This window comes from Ascaphus truei, chromosome 13, assembly GCF_040206685.1.
Source record: "Ascaphus truei isolate aAscTru1 chromosome 13, aAscTru1.hap1, whole genome shotgun sequence".
NCBI classification, from domain to species: Eukaryota; Metazoa; Chordata; class Amphibia; order Anura; family Ascaphidae; genus Ascaphus; species Ascaphus truei.
In genome coordinates, this window is record NC_134495.1 from 36,738,282 (window position 1) to 36,760,552 (window position 22,271).

General features: G+C 47.2%; 1 protein-coding gene across 1 annotated transcript in view; it reads right to left on the minus strand.

Annotated features, from left to right (window-relative positions):
• The window catches only part of CDH24 (cadherin 24), a 110,090-nt gene that overhangs the window by 65,329 nt on the left and 22,490 nt on the right, over positions 1-22,271 (minus strand). Inside the window, 4 exon segments of the mRNA XM_075569102.1 lie at positions 13,008-13,195; positions 14,788-14,955; positions 15,350-15,469; positions 15,714-16,008. Coding sequence (XP_075425217.1) covers positions 13,008-13,195; positions 14,788-14,955; positions 15,350-15,469; positions 15,714-16,008 — 771 coding nt within the window.

Consider the following 22,271-nt stretch of genomic DNA (forward strand, 5'->3'; position numbering starts at 1 on the left):
ATGGGTGAAGGTTGGGTATCGGGCCAGGGTGGCTTAACACCTTAATTACCTTTGCGGTTATTAACTGATAAGGTGATGAAGGGGTTAATTGATAGCAGAATGTATTTGCAATGTATTGGCTATGTATTTTGTTGGCAACGGAGGACACAGGCAATTTGCTGGCGAAGGGGCTTCATATTGATGAGATGTGTACTTGGGGGTAATGTTAGTCTCGATCAAAAATATCGGAGCTCAAATGAAAAAAGTATATACGCTGTGTGCCAATCCGATATGATGAAAATCTATGAAAGAATGTATTATATGTCCATATAACAACTCCTTCTCCCATCCACCGATAAGAGTATGTAATGAAAACAGACGGCAACTGGCTAACCTCAATAGCACCAATGATTGCCTGTAGATTACTCACGGTTTGCCCATGGTAAGTCCTGAGGGGGAGGGAGAAGGAGGACGAAGCGCTGTAGAACTCACAGCTCCGAGCTGTGAAACAGCTGAGGAAGAGAATAGCTGGTTGAATCTCAGCCTCTTCAATAGACTGACTCGTTTCCGTCAGTCTCTCCGATCTGAACTCCGTCGGCGTCTCTCGAGCACCATGTGTGCGACATCATGGAGAATGGACCGCTGGGAAACAGCTGATCACTGCGCGGCTTCACTTGAATTATGTAATCTGCGCCGTCAACACGGCACAGTGAATAAGGAGTAGATAAGTGATCTTCAGTGTAGCTCTTGTTTTGTCCCTTTTGGGACCTTCTCCGTTCATATTGATGAGGTTAGTAGAACTTTATTTATTTTATTATGCTACTTAATGTGTTTAATAATGGGCAAATAATTTATTATCCATATCTGGATAATAGTTATTTTGCACATTATTGTACTGTATGTTTTTTTGGGGGGGATTGATGTATTTAATGTATAGGACAGGTTTATTTTTTTTACATACAGGGTTGTTTCCTTAGGTCTGCGGGGACCTCTGGAGACTACCTGAGGTCTCCTCGGACTTTCCACGGGTACCAGGCTGGAGGTGTCCACAGGGGACACCTGCGGGGAAGAACCGGTGGCCCGACATCTGCTGTGGGGGCACCGCGGACCCGTAGGGACAACCCATGGGCCCCCAGACCCCCGTGGGAACCACCCGAGGCCCCTCAGACACCTGTGGGTCTGACCCGGGGCCCCCCAGACACCCGCGGGCCTACCCGTGAAGACCCCATTGTGGCCCACGGTGACCCGCGGAGACCACCTGGTGGACCACGGCGCCTGGCGGGGACCACCCATAGGCCTCCAGACCCTGTTTGAAACCTGTTGCTGGGCCACTGTGAGGTCTACGGACACCCGTCAAGCCCACCGGGGACTCCTGTGGGCATGGGGTATTAACCCTGTATGTAAAATAATAAATCATGTATTAATGGGGGGGCACAGAGGGTGGGTTATGTATTTAATAAATATAATGATGTTTATTGTGGGGCTGTGTATTGTTTTTCTTGTGGGTACTGGGGGTGGGGGAAGGGGGTATTGGCCCCAAGGGTATGTGGGTAGGCTTCCCGCCTAGGTAGTGTGTGAGGGTGGTTAGGCCTCACGGGGTGGGTAGTGGGGGAGGGTATTTAGGCCTCCCGAATGGTGGGTGAGGGTGGGTTAACCCCTTAATGACTGTAGCGGTTAATAACCGCTATGGTGATTAAGGGGTTAGGGGATATTACATTGGCTGTTTTTATTCTTGTTTCTGTTTTGCAGCATCGGAGGGGGCGTGGACGGTGATGAAGATTGGATGGCCTTCATCGTGGCAGCCGGACAAGGGTGAGTGCAATATGTATTTAATGTATTTATTATTCTTTATGTATTTTAAATGGGCAAATGCACTATTATCCATATGTGGATAATAGTAATTTTGCCCATTACTATACTGTATGTGTTAGGGGGGGAGTGTATTTATTTAAAAGTATTTATGTGTTTGGAAATTATTTTTTTGGGGGCAGAGAATTGGTACTGCAGGCCCCCGGGGACACCTGCGGGGAACACCCGAGGGCCACCGCCAGCCTATAATATCATTGTTGTGCATCACAAAAATGTACTATATATGTAATGTATATGTACTGTATGTTAGAGGGGTATAAGGGTTGTTGGGGGCACAGGGGGTGTAAGTTGTTTATTGCAATGTTTATTGGAGCATCAGTGCCAGTGTCGCCGCCATCTTTATAGCGGTCACGTCGCGTATGGGACGCTATAAAGATGGCGGCGATACTGGTACCCGATGACCCATACCGGGGCTGGTAATTTGGGAAGCAGGGGGTCTCTGAGGCAGAAATCCATGCGGTTCAGCTCAGGGGACCCCCTGCTCCCGCACACTATTATTTAAAATACATTAATGCAGCATCATTACCTTAGCGGATAGCCGCAAAGGTAAGGAATTATTGTTTATTGATATGTGCGTTTTATTCATAGTGTAGATGTGCAGATGGTCTCCGGAGGTGAACCGCTTTGGTTTTAGGTCCGGGGACCCCCTGCTTCCCGAGTTACAGACCCCTTTATGGGGTGCCGGTATCCCTTTGCTTTGTTTACATTCCGCGGTCACGTGATCGGAACATTTAAATGCAGAGGGATACCGGCACCTCATAATGGGGCCTGTATCTCGGGCAGCAGGGGGTCCCCGACCTGAAACTAATGCGGTTCAGCTACAGAGACCCCCTGCACATGTACACTATGAATAAAATTGTATTTAAAAGATTTTTTAATGTTGCTGTTGTTTGCGCCGAGAGTGGCGGATCTCTCTCTGCTGCAGGCTGATCTCGGCAGGGGACGCCGTATTGGCAGCTTATCGGCAGACAGACTGTCTCGCCACCGGCTACTCGGCGTGTTGCTTTCGCAGGGATTCGCCAGGGATGCGGCCCTTCCTGCATACTGCGAGGGCAACACGCCAAAATCATGCCGATATTGAACCCCTGCCGAGAGTGCTTTTTCGGTGCTTACTGCATCGAGCCCTTAGTGAGGGCGAAAGCTATGGTGTAGTTAGCTTTCCCTAAAGGGAATAGGTGTTTTATTTTCTATGTTTTATTATGATTTAAAGGGACAGTACCCATTATGTTTATTTGTTTGTGGCGAATAAACCACTACAAGTTAAAGCTTTACACAGCGTCTAGCGTCTTACTGACCCTGCCGCGAGGCCGTCCTGCCACAGTATGTATACAGTATATTTCTGTTCGTATGTATGTATATATTTGTGTATGTATGTATGTATATATTTGTGTATCTGTGTATGTATATATTTCTGTATGTATGTATGTATATATTTGTGTATCTATGTATGTATGTATGTACATATCTGCATATTTGTGTATCTATCTATATATGTGTGTATGTATGTGTTTTTTATATAGCGCTTCACAGCAGTAATACACGTGACATAATAATTTAAATAATAAATAATACAAATAACACATAATAGGAAGAAGCGCTGCTGACATACAAGTAACATTAGGAAAAGGAGTATTTTATGTCTCTGTCTGTCTGTCTGTCTGTGTCTCTGTCTGTCTGTGTCTGTGTGTCTATCTCTGTTTGTCTCTGTCTGTGTGTCTATCTGTGTTTGTCTCTGTCTGTGTGTCTATCTCTGTCTGTCTGTGTCTATCTCTGTCTGTCTGTGTCTGTGTGTCTATCTCTGTTTGTCTGTGTCTGTGTGTCTATCTCTGTTTGTCTCTGTCTGTGTGTCTATCTCTGTTTGTCTCTGTCTGTGTGTCTATCTCTGTCTGTCTGTCTGTGTCTATCTCTGTTTGTCTGTGTCTGTGTGTCTATCTCTGTTTGTCTGTGTCTGTGTGTCTATCTCTGTTTGTCTCTGTCTGTGTGTCTATCTCTGTTTGTCTCTGTCTGTGTGTCTATCTCTGTCTGTCTGTCTGTGTCTATCTCTGTCTGTCTGTGTCTGTGTGTCTATCTCTGTTTGTGTATCTCTCTGTTTGTCTCTGTCTGTGTGTCTATCTCTGTTTGTCTCTGTCTGTGTGTCTATCTCTGTTTGTGTATCTCTCTGTGTGTCTATCTCTGTTTGTATCTCTCTGTGTGTCTACAGTATCTCTGTTTGTCTCTGTCTGTGTGTCTATCTCTGTTTGTCTCTGTCTGTGTGTCTATCTCTGTTTGTCTCTGTCTGTGTGTCTATCTCTGTCTGCCTGTCTGTGTGTCTATCTCTGTTTGTCTCTGTCTGTGTGTCTATCTCTGTCTGTCTGTCTGTCTGTCTGTGTGTCTATCTCTGTTTGTCTCTGTCTGTGTGTCTATCTCTGTTTGTCTCTGTCTGTGTGCTATCTCTGTTTGTCTCTGTCTGTGTGCTATCTCTGTTTGTCTCTGTCTGTGTGCTATCTCTGTCTGTCTGTCTGTCTGTGTGCTATCTCTGTCTGTCTGTCTGTGTGCTATCTCTGTCTGTCTGTGTGCTATCTCTGTCTGTCTGTCTGTGTGCTATCTCTGTCTGTCTGTGTGCTATCTCTGTCTGTCTGTCTGTGTGCTATCTCTGTCTGTCTGTGTGTCTATCTCTGTTTGTGTATCTCTCTGTGTGTCTATCTCTGTTTGTCTGTGTCTGTGTGTCTATCTCTGTTTGTCTGTGTCTGTGTGTCTATCTCTGTTTGTCTCTGTCTGTGTGTCTATCTCTGTTTGTCTGTGTCTGTGTGTCTATCTCTGTTTGTCTGTGTCTGTGTGTCTATCTCTGTTTGTCTCTGTCTGTGTGTCTATCTCTGTTTGTCTGTGTCTGTGTGTCTATCTCTGTTTGTCTCTGTCTGTGTTTCTATCTCTGTTTGTCTCTGTCTGTGTGTCTATCTCTGTTTGTCTGTGTCTGTGTTTCTATCTCTGTTTGTCTCTGTCTGTGTGCTATCTCTGTTTGTGTATCTCTCTGTGTGTCTATCTCTGTTTGTCTCTGTCTGTGTGCTATCTCTGTTTGTGTATCTCTCTTTGTGTCTATCTCTATTTGTCTCTGTCTGTGTGCTATCTCTGTGTGTCTATCTCTGTTTGTCTGTGTGTCTATCTCTGTTTGTCTCTGTCTGTGTCTCTATCTCTGTGTGTGTTTCTCTCTGTGTGTCTATCTCTGTTTGTCTGTGTATGTGTGTCTATCTCTATTTGTCTCTGTCTGTGTCTCTATCTCTGTTTGTGTATCTCTCTGTGTGTCTATCTCTGTTTGTCTGTGTCTGTGTGTCTATCTCTGTTTGTCTGTGTCTGTGTGTCTATCTCTGTTTGTCTCTGTCTGTGTGTCTATCTCTGTCTGCCTGTCTGTGTGTCTATCTCTGTTTGTCTCTGTCTGTGTGTCTATCTCTGTCTGTCTGTCTGTCTGTGTGTCTATCTCTGTTTGTCTCTGTCTGTGTGTCTATCTCTGTTTGTCTCTGTCTGTGTGCTATCTCTGTTTGTCTCTGTCTGTGTGCTATCTCTGTCTGTCTGTCTGTCTGTCTGTGTGCTATCTCTGTCTGTCTGTCTGTGTGCTATCTCTGTCTGTCTGTGTGCTATCTCTGTCTGTCTGTCTGTGTGCTATCTCTGTCTGTCTGTGTGCTATCTCTGTCTGTCTGTCTGTGTGCTATCTCTGTCTGTCTGTGTGCTATCTCTGTCTGTCTGTGTGCTATCTCTGTCTGTCTGTCTGTGTGCTATCTCTGTCTGTCTGTGTGCTATCTCTGTCTGTCTGTCTGTGTGCTATCTCTGTCTGTCTGTGTGCTATCTCTGTCTGTCTGTGTGCTATCTCTGTCTGTCTGTGTGTCTATCTCTGTTTGTGTATCTCTCTGTGTGTCTATCTCTGTTTGTCTGTGTCTGTGTGTCTATCTCTGTTTGTCTGTGTCTGTGTGTCTATCTCTGTTTGTCTCTGTCTGTGTGTCTATCTCTGTTTGTCTGTGTCTGTGTGTCTATCTCTGTTTGTCTGTGTCTGTGTGTCTATCTCTGTTTGTCTCTGTCTGTGTGTCTATCTCTGTTTGTCTGTGTCTGTGTGTCTATCTCTGTTTGTCTCTGTCTGTGTGTCTATCTCTGTTTGTCTGTGTCTGTGTGTCTATCTCTGTCTGCCTGTCTGTGTGTCTATCTCTGTTTGTCTCTGTCTGTGTGTCTATCTCTGTTTGTCTGTGTCTGTGTGTCTATCTCTGTTTGTCTGTGTCTGTGTGTCTATCTCTGTTTGTCTCTGTCTGTGTGCTATCTCTGTTTGTCTCTGTCTGTGTGTCTATCTCTGTTTGTCTGTGTCTATGTGTCTATCTCTGTTTGTCTCTGTCTGTGTTTCTATCTCTGTTTGTCTCTGTCTGTGTGTCTATCTCTGTCTGCCTGTCTGTGTGTCTATCTCTGTTTGTCTCTGTCTGTGTGTCTATCTCTGTTTGTCTGTGTCTGTGTGTCTATCTCTGTTTGTCTGTGTCTGTGTGTCTATCTCTGTTTGTCTGTGTCTGTGTGTCTATCTCTGTTTGTCTCTGTCTGTGTGTCTATCTCTGTTTGTCTCTGTCTGTGTTTCTATCTCTGTTTGTCTGTGTCTGTGTGTCTATCTCTGTTTGTCTGTGTCTGTGTTTCTATCTCTGTTTGTCTGTGTCTGTGTGTCTATCTCTGTTTGTCTGTGTCTGTGTTTCTATCTCTGTTTGTCTCTGTCTGTGTGCTATCTCTGTTTGTGTATCTCTCTTTGTGTCTATCTCTGTTTGTCTGTGTGTCTATCTCTGTTTGTCTCTGTCTGTGTCTCTATCTCTGTGTGTCTGTGTGTCTATCTCTGTTTGTGTATCTCTCTGTGTGTCTATCTCTGTTTGTCTGTGTGTCTATCTCTGTTTGTGTATCTCTCTGTGTGTCTATCTCTGTTTGTCTGTGTCTGTGTGTCTATCTCTGTTTGTCTGTGTCTGTGTGTCTATCTCTGTCTGTCTGTGTCTGTGTTTCTATCTCTGTGTGTCTATCTCTGTTTGTCTCTGTCTGTGTTTCTATCTCTGTGTGTCTATCTCTGTTTGTCTCTGTCTGTGTGTCTATCTCTGTTTGTCTCTGTCTGTGTGTCTATCTCTGTTTGTCTGTGTCTGTGTGTCTATCTCTGTTTGTCTCTGTCTGTGTATCTCTCTGTCTGTCTGTGTCTGTGTGTCTATCTCTGTTTGTCTGTGTCTGTGTGTCTATCTCTGTTTGTCTCTGTCTGTGTATCTCTCTGTCTGTCTGTGTCTGTGTGTCTATCTCTGTTTGTCTCTGTCTGTGTGTCTATCTCTGTTTGTCTGTGTCTGTGTGTCTATCTCTGTCTGCCTGTCTGTGTGTCTATCTCTGTTTGTCTCTGTCTGTGTGTCTATCTCTGTTTGTCTCTGTCTGTGTGTCTATCTCTGTTTGTCTGTGTCTGTGTGTCTATCTCTGTTTGTCTCTGTCTGTGTATCTCTCTGTTTGTCTCTGTCTGTGTGTCTATCTCTGTTTGTCTCTGTCTGTGTGTCTATCTCTGTTTGTCTCTGTCTGTGTGTCTATCTCTGTTTGTCTGTGTCTGTGTGCTATCTCTGTTTGTCTGTGTCTGTGTGTCTATCTCTGTTTGTCTCTGTCTGTGTGTCTATCTCTGTTTGTCTGTGTCTGTGTGCTATCTCTGTCTGTCTGTCTGTCTGTGTGCTATCTCTGTCTGTCTGTCTGTGTGCTATCTCTGTCTGCCTGTCTGTGTGTCTATCTCTGTTTGTCTCTGTCTGTGTATCTCTCTGTCTGTCTGTCTGTCTGTGTGTCTATCTCTGTTTGTCTCTGTCTGTGTGTCTATCTCTGTTTGTCTCTGTCTGTGTGTCTATCTCTGTTTGTCTCTGTCTGTGTGCTATCTCTGTTTGTCTCTGTCTGTGTCTATCTCTGTTTGTCTCTGTCTGTGTGTCTATCTCTGTTTGTCTGTGTCTGTGTGTCTATCTCTGTTTGTCTGTGTGCTGTCTCTCTTTGTGTCTATCTCTGTTTGTCTCTGTCTGTGTGTCTATCTCTGTCTGTCTGTGTCTATCTCTGTTTGTCTCTGTCTGTGTGTCTATCTCTGTCTGTCTGTGTCTGTGTGTCTATCTCTGTTTGTCTGTGTCTGTGTTTCTATCTCTGTTTGTCTGTGTCTGTGTTTCTATCTCTGTTTGTCTGTGTCTGTGTGTCTATCTCTGTTTGTCTGTGTCTGTGTTTCTATCTCTGTTTGTCTCTGTCTGTGTGCTATCTCTGTTTGTGTATCTCTCTTTGTGTCTATCTCTATTTGTCTCTGTCTGTGTGCTATCTCTGTTTGTGTATCTCTCTGTGTGTCTATCTCTGTTTGTCTGTGTGTCTATCTCTGTTTGTCTCTGTCTGTGTCTCTATCTCTGTGTGTCTGTGTGTCTATCTCTGTTTGTGTATCTCTCTGTGTGTCTATCTCTGTTTGTCTGTGTGTCTATCTCTGTTTGTGAATCTCTCTGTGTGTCTATCTCTGTTTGTCTCTGTCTGTGTGTCTATCTCTGTTTGTCTGTGTCTGTGTGTCTATCTCTGTTTGTCTGTGTCTGTGTGTCTATCTCTGTTTGTCTCTGTCTGTGTGTCTATCTCTGTTTGTCTCTGTCTGTGTGTCTATCTCTGTTTGTCTCTGTCTGTGTGTCTATCTCTGTTTGTCTGTGTGTCTATCTCTGTTTGTGTATCTCTCTTTGTGTCTATCTCTGTTTGTCTGTGTCTGTGTGTCTATCTCTGTTTGTCTGTGTCTGTGTGTCTATCTCTGTTTGTCTCTGTCTGTGTGTCTATCTCTGTTTGTCTCTGTCTGTGTGTCTATCTCTGTTTGTCTCTGTCTGTGTGTCTATCTCTGTTTGTCTGTGTGTCTATCTCTGTTTGTGTATCTCTCTTTGTGTCTATCTCTGTTTGTCTCTGTCTGTGTGTCTATCTCTGTCTGTCTGTGTCTGTGTGTCTATCTCTGTCTGTCTGTGTCTGTGTGCTATCTCTGTTTGTGTATCTCTCTTTGTGTCTATCTCTGTTTGTCTGTGTCTGTGTGTCTATCTCTGTTTGTCTGTGTCTGTGTGTCTATCTCTGTTTGTCTCTGTCTGTGTGTCTATCTCTGTTTGTCTCTGTCTGTGTGTCTATCTCTGTTTGTCTCTGTCTGTGTGTCTATCTCTGTTTGTCTGTGTGTCTATCTCTGTTTGTGTATCTCTCTTTGTGTCTATCTCTGTTTGTCTCTGTCTGTGTGTCTATCTCTGTTTGTCTGTGTCTGTGTGTCTATCTCTGTCTGTCTGTGTCTGTGTGTCTATCTCTGTCTGTCTGTGTCTGTGTGCTATCTCTGTCTGTCTGTGTCTGTGTGCTATCTCTGTCTGTCTGTGTCTGTGTGTCTATCTCTGTCTGCCTGTCTGTGTGTCTATCTCTGTTTGTCTGTGTCTGTGTGCTATCTCTGTCTGTCTGTGTCTGTGTGCTATCTCTGTCTGTCTGTGTCTGTGTGTCTATCTCTGTTTGTATCTCTCTTTGTGTCTATCTCTATTTGTCTCTGTCTGTGTGCCTGTGTATCTGTCTGTCTGTGTGTCTGTGTATCTGTCTGTCTGTGTCTGTGTGTCTGTGTATCTGTCTGTCTGTGTCTGTGTGTCTGTGTATCTGTCTGTCTCTGTCTGTGTGTCTGTGTATCTGTCTGTCTGTGTGTCTGTGTATCTGTCTGTCTGTGTCTGTGTGTCTGTGTATCTGTCTGTCTGTGTCTGTGTGTCTGTGTATCTGTTTGTCTCTGTCTGTGTGTCTGTGTATCTGTCTGTGTGTCTGTGTATCTGTCTGTGTGCCTGTGTATCTGTCTGTCTGTGTCTGTGTGCCTGTGTATCTGTCTGTGTGTCTGTGTGCCTGTGTATCTGTCTGTGTGTCTGTGTGTCTGTATATCTGTCTGTCTGTGTCTGTGTGTCTGTGTATCTGTCTGTCTCTGTCTGTGTGCCTGTGTGTCTGTCTGTGTGTCTGTGTGTCTGTGTATCTGTCTGTCTCTGTCTGTGTGCCTGTGTGTCTGTCTGTGTATCTGTCTGTCTGTGTGTCTGTGTATCTGTCTGTGTGCCTGTGTATCTGTCTGTCTCTGTCTGTGTGTCTGTGTATCTGTTTGTCTCTGTCTGTGTGCCTGTGTATCTGTCTGTGTGTCTGTGTGCCTGTGTATCTGTCTGTGTGTCTGTGTGTCTGTGTATCTGTCTGTCTGTGTCTGTGTGTCTGTGTATCTGTCTGTCTCTGTCTGTGTGCCTGTGTGTCTGTCTGTGTGTCTGTGTATCTGTCTGTCTGTGTCTGTGTGTCTGTGTATCTGTCTGTCTCTGTCTGTGTGCCTGTGTGTCTGTCTGTGTGTCTGTGTATCTGTCTGTCTGTGTGTCTGTGTATCTGTCTGTCTGTGTCTGTGTGTCTGTGTATCTGTCTGTCTCTGTCTGTGTGCCTGTGTGTCTGTCTGTGTGTCTGTGTATCTGTCTGTCTGTGTGCCTGTGTATCTGTCTGTCTGTGTCTGTGTGTCTGTGTATCTGTCTGTCTCTGTCTGTGTGTCTGTGTGTCTGTGTATCTGTCTGTGTCTGTGTGTCTGTCTGTCTGTGTCTGTGTGTCTGTGTATCTGTCTGTCTCTGTCTGTGTGCCTGTGTGTCTGTCTGTGTGTCTGTGTATCTGTCTGTCTGTGTGTCTGTGTATCTGTCTGTCTGTGTCTGTGTGTCTGTGTATCTGTCTGTCTCTGTCTGTGTGCCTGTGTATCTGTCTGTCTCTGTCTGTGTGCCTGTGTGTCTGTCTGTGTGTCTGTGTATCTGTCTGTCTGTGTGCCTGTGTATCTGTCTGTCTCTGTCTGTGTGCCTGTGTATCTGTCTGTCTCTGTCTGTGTGCCTGTGTGTCTGTCTGTGTGTCTGTGTATCTGTCTGTCTGTGTGCCTGTGTATCTGTCTGTCTGTGTCTGTGTGTCTGTGTATCTGTCTGTCTCTGTCTGTGTGTCTGTGTATCTGTGTGTCTGTGTATCTGTCTGTGTCTGTGTGTCTGTCTGTCTGTGTCTGTGTGTCTGTGTATCTGTCTGTCTGTGTGTCTGTGTATCTGTCTGTCTCTGTCTGTGTGCCTGTGTGTCTGTCTGTGTGTCTGTGTATCTGTCTGTCTGTGTGCCTGTGTATCTGTCTGTCTGTGTCTGTGTATCTGTCTGTCTCTGTCTGTGTGTCTGTGTGTCTGTGTGTCTGTGTATCTGTCTGTGTCTGTGTGTCTGTCTGTCTGTGTCTGTGTGTCTGTGTATCTGTCTGTCTCTGTCTGTGTGCCTGTGTGTCTGTCTGTGTGTCTGTGTATCTGTCTGTGTATCTGTCTGTCTGTGTGTCTGTGTATCTGTCTGTCTGTGTCTGTGTGTCTGTGTATCTGTCTGTCTCTGTCTGTGTGTCTGTGTGTCTGTGTGTCTGTGTATCTGTCTGTGTCTGTGTGTCTGTCTGTCTGTCTGTGTCTGTGTGTCTGTGTATCTGTCTGTCTCTGTCTGTGTGTCTGTGTGTCTGTGTGTCTGTGTATCTGTCTGTGTCTGTGTGTCTGTCTGTCTGTGTCTGTGTGTCTGTGTATCTGTCTGTCTCTGTCTGTGTGTCTGTGTGTCTGTGTATCTGTCTGTCTCTGTCTGTGTGTCTGTGTATCTGTTTGTCTCTGTCTGTGTGTCTGTGTATCTGTCTGTGTGCCTGTGTATCTGTCTGTCTCTGTCTGTGTGTCTGTGTATCTGTTTGTCTCTGTCTGTGTGTCTGTGTATCTGTCTGTGTGTCTGTGTGCCTGTGTATCTGTCTGTCTCTGTCTGTGTGTCTGTGTATCTGTCTGTGTGTCTGTGTGCCTGTGTATCTGTCTGTCTCTGTCTGTGTGTCTGTGTATCTGTTTGTCTCTGTCTGTGTGTCTGTGTATCTGTCTGTGTGTCTGTGTGCCTGTGTATCTGTCTGTCTGTGTCTGTGTGTCTGTGTATCTGTCTGTGTCTGTGTGTCTGTCTGTCTGTGTCTGTGTGTCTGTGTATCTGTCTGTCTCTGTCTGTGTGTCTGTGTGTCTGTGTATCTGTCTGTCTCTGTCTGTGTGTCTGTGTATCTGTTTGTCTCTGTCTGTGTGTCTGTGTATCTGTCTGTGTGCCTGTGTATCTGTCTGTCTCTGTCTGTGTGCCTGTGTATCTGTCTGTCTCTGTCTGTGTGTCTGTGTATCTGTCTGTGTGTCTGTGTGCCTGTGTATCTGTCTGTCTCTGTCTGTGTGTCTGTGTATCTGTTTGTCTCTGTCTGTGTGTCTGTGTATCTGTCTGTGTGTCTGTGTGCCTGTGTATCTGTCTGTCTGTGTCTGTGTGTCTGTGTATCTGTCTGTCTCTGTCTGTGTGTCTGTGTGTCTGTGTGTCTGTGTATCTGTCTGTGTCTGTGTGTCTGTCTGTCTGTGTCTGTGTGTCTGTGTATCTGTCTGTCTCTGTCTGTGTGTCTGTGTGTCTGTGTGTCTGTGTATCTGTCTGTGTCTGTGTGTCTGTCTGTCTGTGTCTGTGTGTCTGTGTATCTGTTTGTCTCTGTCTCTGTCTGTGTGTCTGTGTGTCTGTGTATCTGTCTGTCTCTGTCTGTGTGTCTGTGTATCTGTTTGTCTCTGTCTGTGTGTCTGTGTATCTGTCTGTATGCCTGTGTATCTGTCTGTCTCTGTCTGTGTGTCTGTGTATCTGTTTGTCTCTGTCTGTGTGTCTGTGTATCTGTCTGTGTGTCTGTGTATCTGTCTGTCTCTGTCTGTGTGTCTGTCTGTCTGTGTCTGTGTGTCTGTGTATCTGTCTGTCTCTGTCTGTGTGTCTGTGTATCTGTCTGTGTGTCTGTGTATCTGTCTGTGTGTCTGTGTATCTGTCTGTCTCTGTCTGTGTGTCTGTCTGTCTGTGTCTGTGTGTCTGTGTATCTGTCTGTCTCTGTCTGTGTGTCTGTGTGTCTGTCTGTGTGTCTGTGTATCTGTCTGTCTCTGTCTGTGTGTCTGTGTATCTGTTTGTCTCTGTCTGTGTGTCTGTGTATCTGTCTGTGTGTCTGTGTATCTGTCTGTGTGTCTGTGTGTCTGTCTGTGTGTCTGTCTGTGTGTCTGTGTATCTGTTTGTCTCTGTCTGTGTGTCTGTGTATCTGTCTGTGTGTCTGTGTATCTGTCTGTGTGTCTGTCTGTGTGTCTGTCTGTGTGTCTGTCTGCCTATCGGTGTATCTGTGACCGTGCACTCACCTTCTGGACCCTCAGGATGCCATCCTGTCCTGCAGAGTCTGATGTCACACTGAACGTGTCCCCAGCGTCTCCATCCAGGATACTGTATGACATCACCGCATTCTCACCAATGTCGGGGTCATGTGCTCGCAGGCGGCCAATCACTGAGCCCGGAGCCGCATCCTCCACAACTGTAAACTGGTACAAATCTGAGAGACCAGAAAATTCAGCTGAGCGCTCACCTCCCACTGTTCCCTATAACACCTCTTACCCCATATACACCCCCCTATAACTCCTCCTATTACCCCATCTATCCCCTCCCTATAACTCCTCATATTACCCCATGTATCCCTTCCCTATAACTCCTCCTATTACCCCATCTATCCCCTCCCTATAACTCCTCATATTACCCCATGTATCCCTTCCCTATAACTCCTCCTATTACCCCATATACACCCCCCTATAACTCCTCCAATTACCCAATCTATCCCTTCCCTATAACTCCTCCTATTACCCCATCTATCCCCTCCCTATAACTCCTCATATTACCCCATCTATCCCTTCCCTATAACTCCTCCAATTACCCAATCTATCCCTTCCCTATAACTCCTCCTATTACCCCATCTATCCCCTCCCTATAACTCCTCATATTACCCCATGTATCCCTTCCCTATAACTCCTCCTATTACCCCATCTATCCCCTCCCTATAACTCCTCATATTACCCCATGTATCCCTTTGCTATACCTCCTCCTATTACCCCATATACACCCCCCTATAACTCCTCCAATTACCCAATCTATCCCTTCCCTATAACTCCTCCTATTACCCCATCTATCCCCTCCCTATAACTCCTCATATTACCCCATGTATCCCTTCCCTATAACTCCTCCTATTACCCCATATACACCCCCCTATAACTCCTCCAATTACCCAATCTATCCCTTCCCTATAACTCCTCCTATTACCCCATCTATCCCCTCCCTATAACTCCTCATATTACCCCATGTATCCCTTCCCTATAACTCCTCCTATTACCCCATATACACCCCCCTATAACTCCTCCAATTACCCAATCTATCCCTTCCCTATAACTCCTCCTATTACCCCATCTATCCCCTCCCTATAACTCCTCATATTACCCCATGTATCCCTTCCCTATAACTCCTCCTATTACCCCATATACACCCCCCTATAACTCCTCCTATTACCCCATCTATCCCTTCCCTATAACTCCTCCTATTACCCCATCTATCCCTTCCCTATAACTCCTCCTATTACCCCATATATCCCCTCCCTATAACTCCTCCTATTACCGCAGACGCCCCTCCCTATAACTCCTCCTATTAACCCATATATCCCCTCCCTATAACTCCTATTACCCCAGATGCCCTCTCCCTATAACACCTTTTACCCCATATACCCCCTCCCTATAACTTCTCCTATTACCCCATATATCCCCTCCCTGTAACGCCTCCTATTACCCCAGATACCCCCTCCCTATAACTTCTCCTATTACCCCATATATCCCCTCCCTGTAACGCCTCCTATTACCCCAGATACCCCCTCCCTATAACTCCTCCTATTACCCCATATAACCACTCGCGATAACTCCTCCTATTACCCCATATAACCTCTCCCTATAACTCTTCCTATTACCCCATATACCCCCTCCCTAAAACTCCCGCTATCTCAAACCTCCAACTGCTCCCTATAACACCTTCGATTACCCCATATAACCGCTCCCTATAAGTCCTCCTATTACCTTATATAACCCCTCCCTATAGGGCAGCTGTTCTTACTCTGGGGGAACTTGGGGGGGTTGTCGTTGACATCGGTCAGTGTGACAGTGACAGTGGTGGAGCTCGAGAGACCTCCCACGTGCCCCCCCATATCCTTGGCCTGGATGACGACCAGAAACTCGTCCTGAGACTCCCTGTCCATGTTTGGAATGGCCGTCCTAAGCACCCCTAGCGAGAGACAAGTAGTGATGTCAGAGGAGGAGAGTGTGACATCACAGTGAAGTTGGGGAGAGAAGTGACATCACCGGGCAGTTGGGAACAGTAAGAAGTGACATCACAGGGGTGTTGGGGAGAATAGGAAGTGATGACCTAAGAATGTGAGGTGGTACAGGAAATGCAGGGAGTTAGATACCATGGAACTAGGAAGTGACATCACAGGAGAGCAAAAAAGAGCAGGAAGTGACATCACAAAAGGGCAGGAAGTAAACCAAATGAGAGATTCATACAGAGCCACCAAGCACAGAGCCATCTCTACATGACAATATCTAATTGTGTGACAATGACCCACCCCAGAGGTGGAGGGCTTCTGTGTCACCCCCAACATATCAGACCCCCAAGTTACCGGTCTGAGGGTCCACAGAGAAGTATGGCTGTCCCTCCAGCACTGTGTACACCAGGCGGGCGCTGTTTCCATATGTGGGGTCATCGGCATCGTTGGCCGTCACCTGAATCACAGAGGTACCTACAGGCAGTGGGACACCGTCAGCTGCTACCTGCCCCACCCCTAGCACCCAGCCTTCATCTCTCATCTGCTCTTGATTAGACCATCTACCCCCTCCTACCAACCCACCGCTGGACTCCCACTTAGCCTCTGGCATTGGCCATTGAGTGCGCCTTACTGCCCCCAAATCACAGACCCCCCACAGGAAGCAACGTGTTACTGGCCAGGTCACATTCCAAACCTCTGCCCCCCTGAGCCCCCTCACCTACATTGGACATCTCCGGTACGGTGGCCCTATAGGGTGGGTGCAGGAAGACGGGTGGGTTGTCATTAATGTCTTGCACCTTGATGATGAACTGGGAGGGGGGTTCCAGGGGCCGCAGGGTCAGCCTATCCACTGCCTGTGCCAGCAACGCATACTCCTCCTTCTCCTCCCGGTCCAGGGACTTGGTTACGTGGATGTTCCCTGTCTTCTCGTCGATGACAAACATGGTGCCTGCCCCCTCCCCCGTCAAAAGGTACTTGGCTCGGCCCTCCCCGCGGTCGGCGTCCGTGTGAAGCTAAGGGGAAACACAAATGGGAACAGTGACGCTTACCAACCATGGTGGACAAGCCCTGCCAACCAAGGCACTTATCCCCTCCCCCACTGTCTGCACAACTGTCCTAACATACCACTTAGATTGTAAGCTCTCCGGGGGAAGGGATTTCCTAGAGTCTGATTTGAGGTTTGGAGAACTTACTGTTCTATAATTCCCTGTATTGTAGCAGCGCTAATTGAAATATCAAAATCAGAACTATTCCATTAAAATGTCATGTTTTGGGCCAGAACTCCCAAACCTCACTGGTTTCCATCAATGGACGTGACTTCTCTGTAACAATAATGTAATATTAATTATCTAAATGTAATACATTATATATAATACTAATAACATTAATAATATTAACAACAATATTAATAATTATTATCATGTTTTGCTGTTAGGAAGAACTGACTATCCCTATCCCGATCATTTCAGTCACCGCTCCCTGTGTCCCAGACCCTATCCCGATCATTTCATAGTCACCGCTCCCTGTGTCCCAGACCCTATCCCGATCATTTCATAGTCACCGGCTCTCTGTGTCCCAGACCCTATCCCGATCATTTCATAGTCACCGCTCCGTGTCCCAGACCCTATCCCGATCATTTCATAGTCACCGCTCCCTGTGTCCCAGACCCTATCCCGATCATTTCATAGTCACGGCTCCCTGTGTCCCAGACCCATCCCGATCATTTCATAGTCACGGCTCCCTGTGTCCCAGACCCATCCTGATCATTTCATAGTCACCGCTCCCTGTGTCCCAGACCCTATCCCGATCATTTCATAGTCACGGCTCCCTGTGTCCCAGACCCTATCCCGATCATTTCATAGTCACCGCTCCCTGTGTCCCAGACCCTATCCCGATCATTTCATAGTCACCGCTCCCTGTGTCCCAGACCCTATCCCGATCATTTCATAGTCACCGCTCCCTGTGTCCCAGACCCTATCCCGATCATTTCAGTCACCGCTCCCTGTGTCCCAGACCCTATCCCGATCATTTCATAGTCACCGGCTCTCTGTGTCCCAGACCCTATCCCGATCATTTCAGTCACCGCTCCCTGTGTCCCAGACCCTATCCCGATCATTTCATAGTCACCGCTCACTGTGTCCCAGACCCATCCCGATCATTTCATAGTCACCGCTCCCTGTGTCCCAGACCCTATCCTGATCATTTCATAGTGACCGCTCCCTGTGTCCCAGACCCTATCCCGATCATTTCATAGTCACCGCTCCCTGTGTCCCAGACCCTATCCCGATCATTTCATAGTCACCGCTCCCTGTGTCCCAGACCCTATCCCGATCATTTCATAGTCACCGGCTCCCTGTGTCCCAGACCCTATCCCGATCATTTCATAGTCACCGCTCCCTGTGTCCCAGACCCTATCCCGATCATTTCATAGTCACCGCTCCCTGTGTCCCAGACCCTATCCCGATCATTTCATAGTCACCGCTCCCTGTGTCCCAGACCCTATCCCGATCAATTCATAGTCACTGCTCCCTGTGTCCCAGACCCTATCCCGATCATTTCATAGTCACCGCTCCCAGTGTCCCAGACCCTATCCCGATCATTTCATAGTCACCGCTCCCTGTGTCCCAGACCCTATCCCGATCATTTCATGATCACCGGCTCCGTGTCCCAGACCCTATCCCGATCATTTCATAGTCACCGCTCCCTGTGTCCCAGACCCTATCCCGATCATTTCATAGTCACCGCTCCCTATGTCCCAGACCCTATCCCGATCATTTCATAGTCACCGCTCCCTGTGTTCCAGACCCTATCCCGATCATTTCATAGTCACCGCTCCCTGTGTCCCAGACCCTATCCCGATCATTTCATAGTCACCGCTCCCTGTGTTCCAGACCCTATCCCGATCATTTCATAGTCACCGCTCCCTGTGTCCCAGACCCTATCCCGATCATTTCATAGTCACTGCTTCCTGTGTCCCAGACTCTATCCCGATCATTTCATAGTCACTGGCTCCCTGTGTCCCAGACCCTATCCCGATCATTTCATAGTCACCGCTCCCTGTTTCCCAGACCCTATCCCGATCATTTCAGTCACCGCTCCCTGTGTCCCAGACCCTATCCCGATCATTTCATAGTCACCGGCTCTCTGTGTCCCAGACCCTATCCTGATCATTTCATAGTCACCGCTCCGTGTCCCAGACCCTATCCCGATCATTTCATAGTCACCGCTCCCTGTGTCCCAGACCCTATCCCGGTCATTTCATAGTCACCGCTCCCTGTGTCCCAGACCCTATCCCGATCATTTCATAGTCACCGCTCCGTGTCCCAGACCCTATCCCGATCATTTCATACTCACCGGCTCCCTGTGTCCCAGACCCTATCCCGATCATTTCATAGTCACCGCTCCCTGTGTCCCAGACCCTATCCCGATCATTTCATAGTCACCGCTCCCTGTGTCCCAGACTCTATCCTGATCATTTCATAGTCACCGCTCCCTGTGTCCCAGACCCTATCCCGATCATTTCATAGTCACGGCTCCCTGTGTCCCAGACCCTATCCCGATCATTTCATAGTCACCGCTCCCTGTGTTCCAGACCCTATCCCGATCATTTCATAGTCACCGCTCCCTGTGTCCCAGACCCTATCCCGATCATTTCATAGTCACCGGCTCTCTGTGTCCCAGACCCTATCCCGATCATTTCATAGTCACCGCTCCCTGTGTCCCAGACCCTATCCCGATCATTTCATAGTCACCGCTCCCTGTGTCCCAGACTCTATCCCGATCATTTCATAGTCACTGCTCCCTGTGTCCCAGACCCTATCCCGATCATTTCATAGTCACCGCTCCCTGTGTCCCAGACCCTATCCCGATCATTTCATAGTCATCGCTCCCTGTGTCCCAGACCCTATCCCGATCATTTCATAGTCACCGGCTGTGGCGGTGAAGGGGTACCCAGGCCAATAATAAAGGTATTATGCCCGGCTGGGTGCCCTTGAGCCATATAGGAGAATTGTAGATTGCAAGCTCTGCAACCCAGTAATGGCAGTAACACTGTGATTTTAATAAAAATGTCTGTGTGTCTCCCAACAGGTATAAGGTGGCGAGAATAATGTCATTTCTAAATGTAATGTATAACCGTAGCAGTGTTTCCCTGTAAACCACGCAAATGAAAAATGGTTTTAAAACCCAGCAGCTCGCAGCATAGCAAGCAGCGTGTAGCTAACTTCTGCTAGGAAGCTCCTAGTGAGCTGAGATTTCTTGTGAGCACTGGTTGGGTAAAATCATGAAAAAGTTTATAGCGCAATCTTTATAAAGTTATATAACAATTGATGAATGAAAGTCCCCCTATTTTAATTGTTCCAACAGTATAGGCATAAGGGGATTTTAATTAAGACGGCCGGAACAGAGGAAACACTGAATTTGTAATCACTGTACTTTAGAAATGCATAGCAGGAAATTCCTGCGAGGTAAGCAACGCATATTTAGCCCAGACTTCTAAGACACCCCGCTGTCTCAGAGCCAAGATGTCTGAAAAAGTCCGGAGTTAAAAGTCTTCGGCCAACTAATGTGTTAAGTGGGGAGGGGTAATGCAAGAATACCCATCTTAGTAAATGTCTGGGCAAATGGGCCAGATGTCCGTCCAGCTCAGACAAAATGTCGCCAGGTAAGGGGGACGGGTCTGGTATGCTAAGCGGCAAAGGGGCGAGGTTCGCACATGCCCTTTACAAACTAAGAAGCCCTCTGCCAGGTTTTGCCAAGTATGGTCAACTCTGGGATAGGTGGGAATATTTGTTCCTTCAGAGAGATAGGCTGCCGAGGTTAAAGCTAGGGAGTTTTACTGCATAAGAATCCCTGCAGCCGATCGGGAGTCAGTTCCATCTAAGCTTGACTATAAACTTTTTACCATCGTAACCCAAGTCAAGAGTTCGTAAGAACTAAGGATTCCAGCACCAATTCTACGGCGGTATAACGAAGAAAGCAGCTCCGGTGGAGAAACAGCGGTTGCGAGAGGCGCCACTGTCCAAAGACTGTTTTCGGCTTTGTTTGCGCTCCTGGGAAATTATGCCTAGCGACTGTATTTCTAAAGATTTCATTTTGGGAATAGAAGATTTCGTTTTACCCCGTCCCAGTAAGTGTATTTCAAGTGTTTTTGTAAACTAATGTGTGTATGTTCATTTCTGTAAATAAATCACAATTTATTTTATCTCTTGCTTTGCTCAATCAAATGATCCGGGTAATTTGGTGTTAAAAGTGCTGGTCTCCCGTGACACGGCTCCCTGTGTCCCAGACTCTATCCCGATCATTTCATAGTCACCGGCTCCCTGTGTCCCAGACTCTATCCCGATCATTTCATAGTCACCGGCTCCCTGTGTCCCAGACCCTATCCCGATCATTTCATAGTCACCGCTCCCTGTGTCCCAGACCCTATCCTGATCATGTCATAGTCACCGCTCCGTGTCCCAGACCCTATCCCGATCATTTCATAGTCACCGGCTCTCTGTGTCCCAGACTGTGACATGGGGTGCTATGGTATCTCTTGGTTGCACCCTGAAGATACGACCCACGCCATGGGAACATGTATATAAATGTATTATTGCTGTCCCCCCCTGTGAATGTATGTCTCTGTCCCTTTTTAGGTGTTTGTATTGTATTGTTTGTGGGCTAAGTGGGATTGGACCCATTCCCTAAGTAGCCTGTTTGGGGTTATAACTCCGGATCCGTTTGGGCTAGTAACTAGTTTCTGGTACTATCACACATTGCTAGAAGGGGCAAAACTTTGTGGGGGAAACCCCAGAGTCTCGGGAACCCCTTCCTGGTAATCAAAAAATTATTCTTTTGCTGGAAAGAACCATTGTTATATCCCATTCTCTGAAATGCCCCAATCTGCTAAATTGCCCTAACTTCGGTTCCGGGGGTCCTAGAAACTCCCCTCAGGGGTTGCCCGATACTGGAATCTGGGAGCCAGTAGGACAGCCTATCCCCACTATTCCTAATCCTTTAGGGGGTTCGGGGTTCACCCAGTAACAAAGTGGACATTGGAAGTCTTATTCCTGCATTCCTAATGAAGGACCAAGTGACCAGGTGACATCCCTTCCCCTGCTTGCATGTCTAATGAAGCCAGTTGGTGGGATCATCAACGGGTGTAATCTAACACTTGTCAAGGCGGCCCCAACCTCACAGACTAAGTTCCACACTCCAAGGTAATAGAGTGTCAGCAGTTTGCGCCTAACTCAGGCAGATCAAAAGAGGCGAGGAAAACCCTTTTGATGTGTGCAGACATTCTGGCATCTCTCTGAAGTTTGAAATATAATTGAAACCCCCAACCTGTACTAGTGTGTGTGTGTGTGTGTGTGTCTTAGGACAGCTCATCCTGAGTCTGTCTCTGCATCCAGTTCTTGAGGGGACTGTATCTGTATACTTTGCAAAGTGTACTGGGAGTCTCTTGCTGGAGACTAAGCTTCTGGGTCTGGTTTACAGCAGGACTCTGAGTGGACTAGCGGAACCAAACCCCTGTCTGTGTGAGGGGCCCGGTTCCATACGCTCTGGTGCGTCCTGAGCCAAAGCTACCAACGACTTTTTGAAGAATTCCTCCAGCCATCAGGTTCTGCCTGCGGCAGAGAGCTGAGACCTTTAACCCTAGCACCAACTAACCAGTGGAGGTCGGTCCCTGGACTAGTGGCACAGCCTCTACCGGTAATTGCACCGAGGACACGGACTGTTTTTACCTCCTGTGCGCCCGCTCTCCAAGCGCCCTCAGGACATTGCTGTACCCCACAAGGGAGTGGTTTCCCCAACCCGGAAACAGAGGGACCATTGCGGCTTTGCCTGGCACCACCTCCTGATAACCTACGCTGTGGGAACAAATACAATCCCTTACCAGGTGGGAGGTGGGTCACAAAGTGGATAATTGTGTGCTTTGTGTATGTTTGTGTGCTTTGTGTATGTTTGTGTGCTTTGTGTATGTTTGTGTGCTTCTATTCTGTTGCTCTTGCAAATAAACATCGTTTCTTGAATTCCTTTTCTTGGGTTGGCGATCCAACGAACTTGCGGGGTCTGCTCAGTACCGTTACGTGACCCAGACCCTATCCCTATCATATCATAGTCACCTGGTCCTTGTGCCCCGACTCTATCCCGATCATTTCAAAAGTCAACCCGGTCTCATACCGGCTATGTCTGCCTCCATCTATGAGGAGTCCCTCCGTCTTCCACGTATCCCTGTTGAAGCCAGCTGTCCAGGCCCCCCGCTTTCCCGATCCTTCCTCGTCTACGGCTCCTG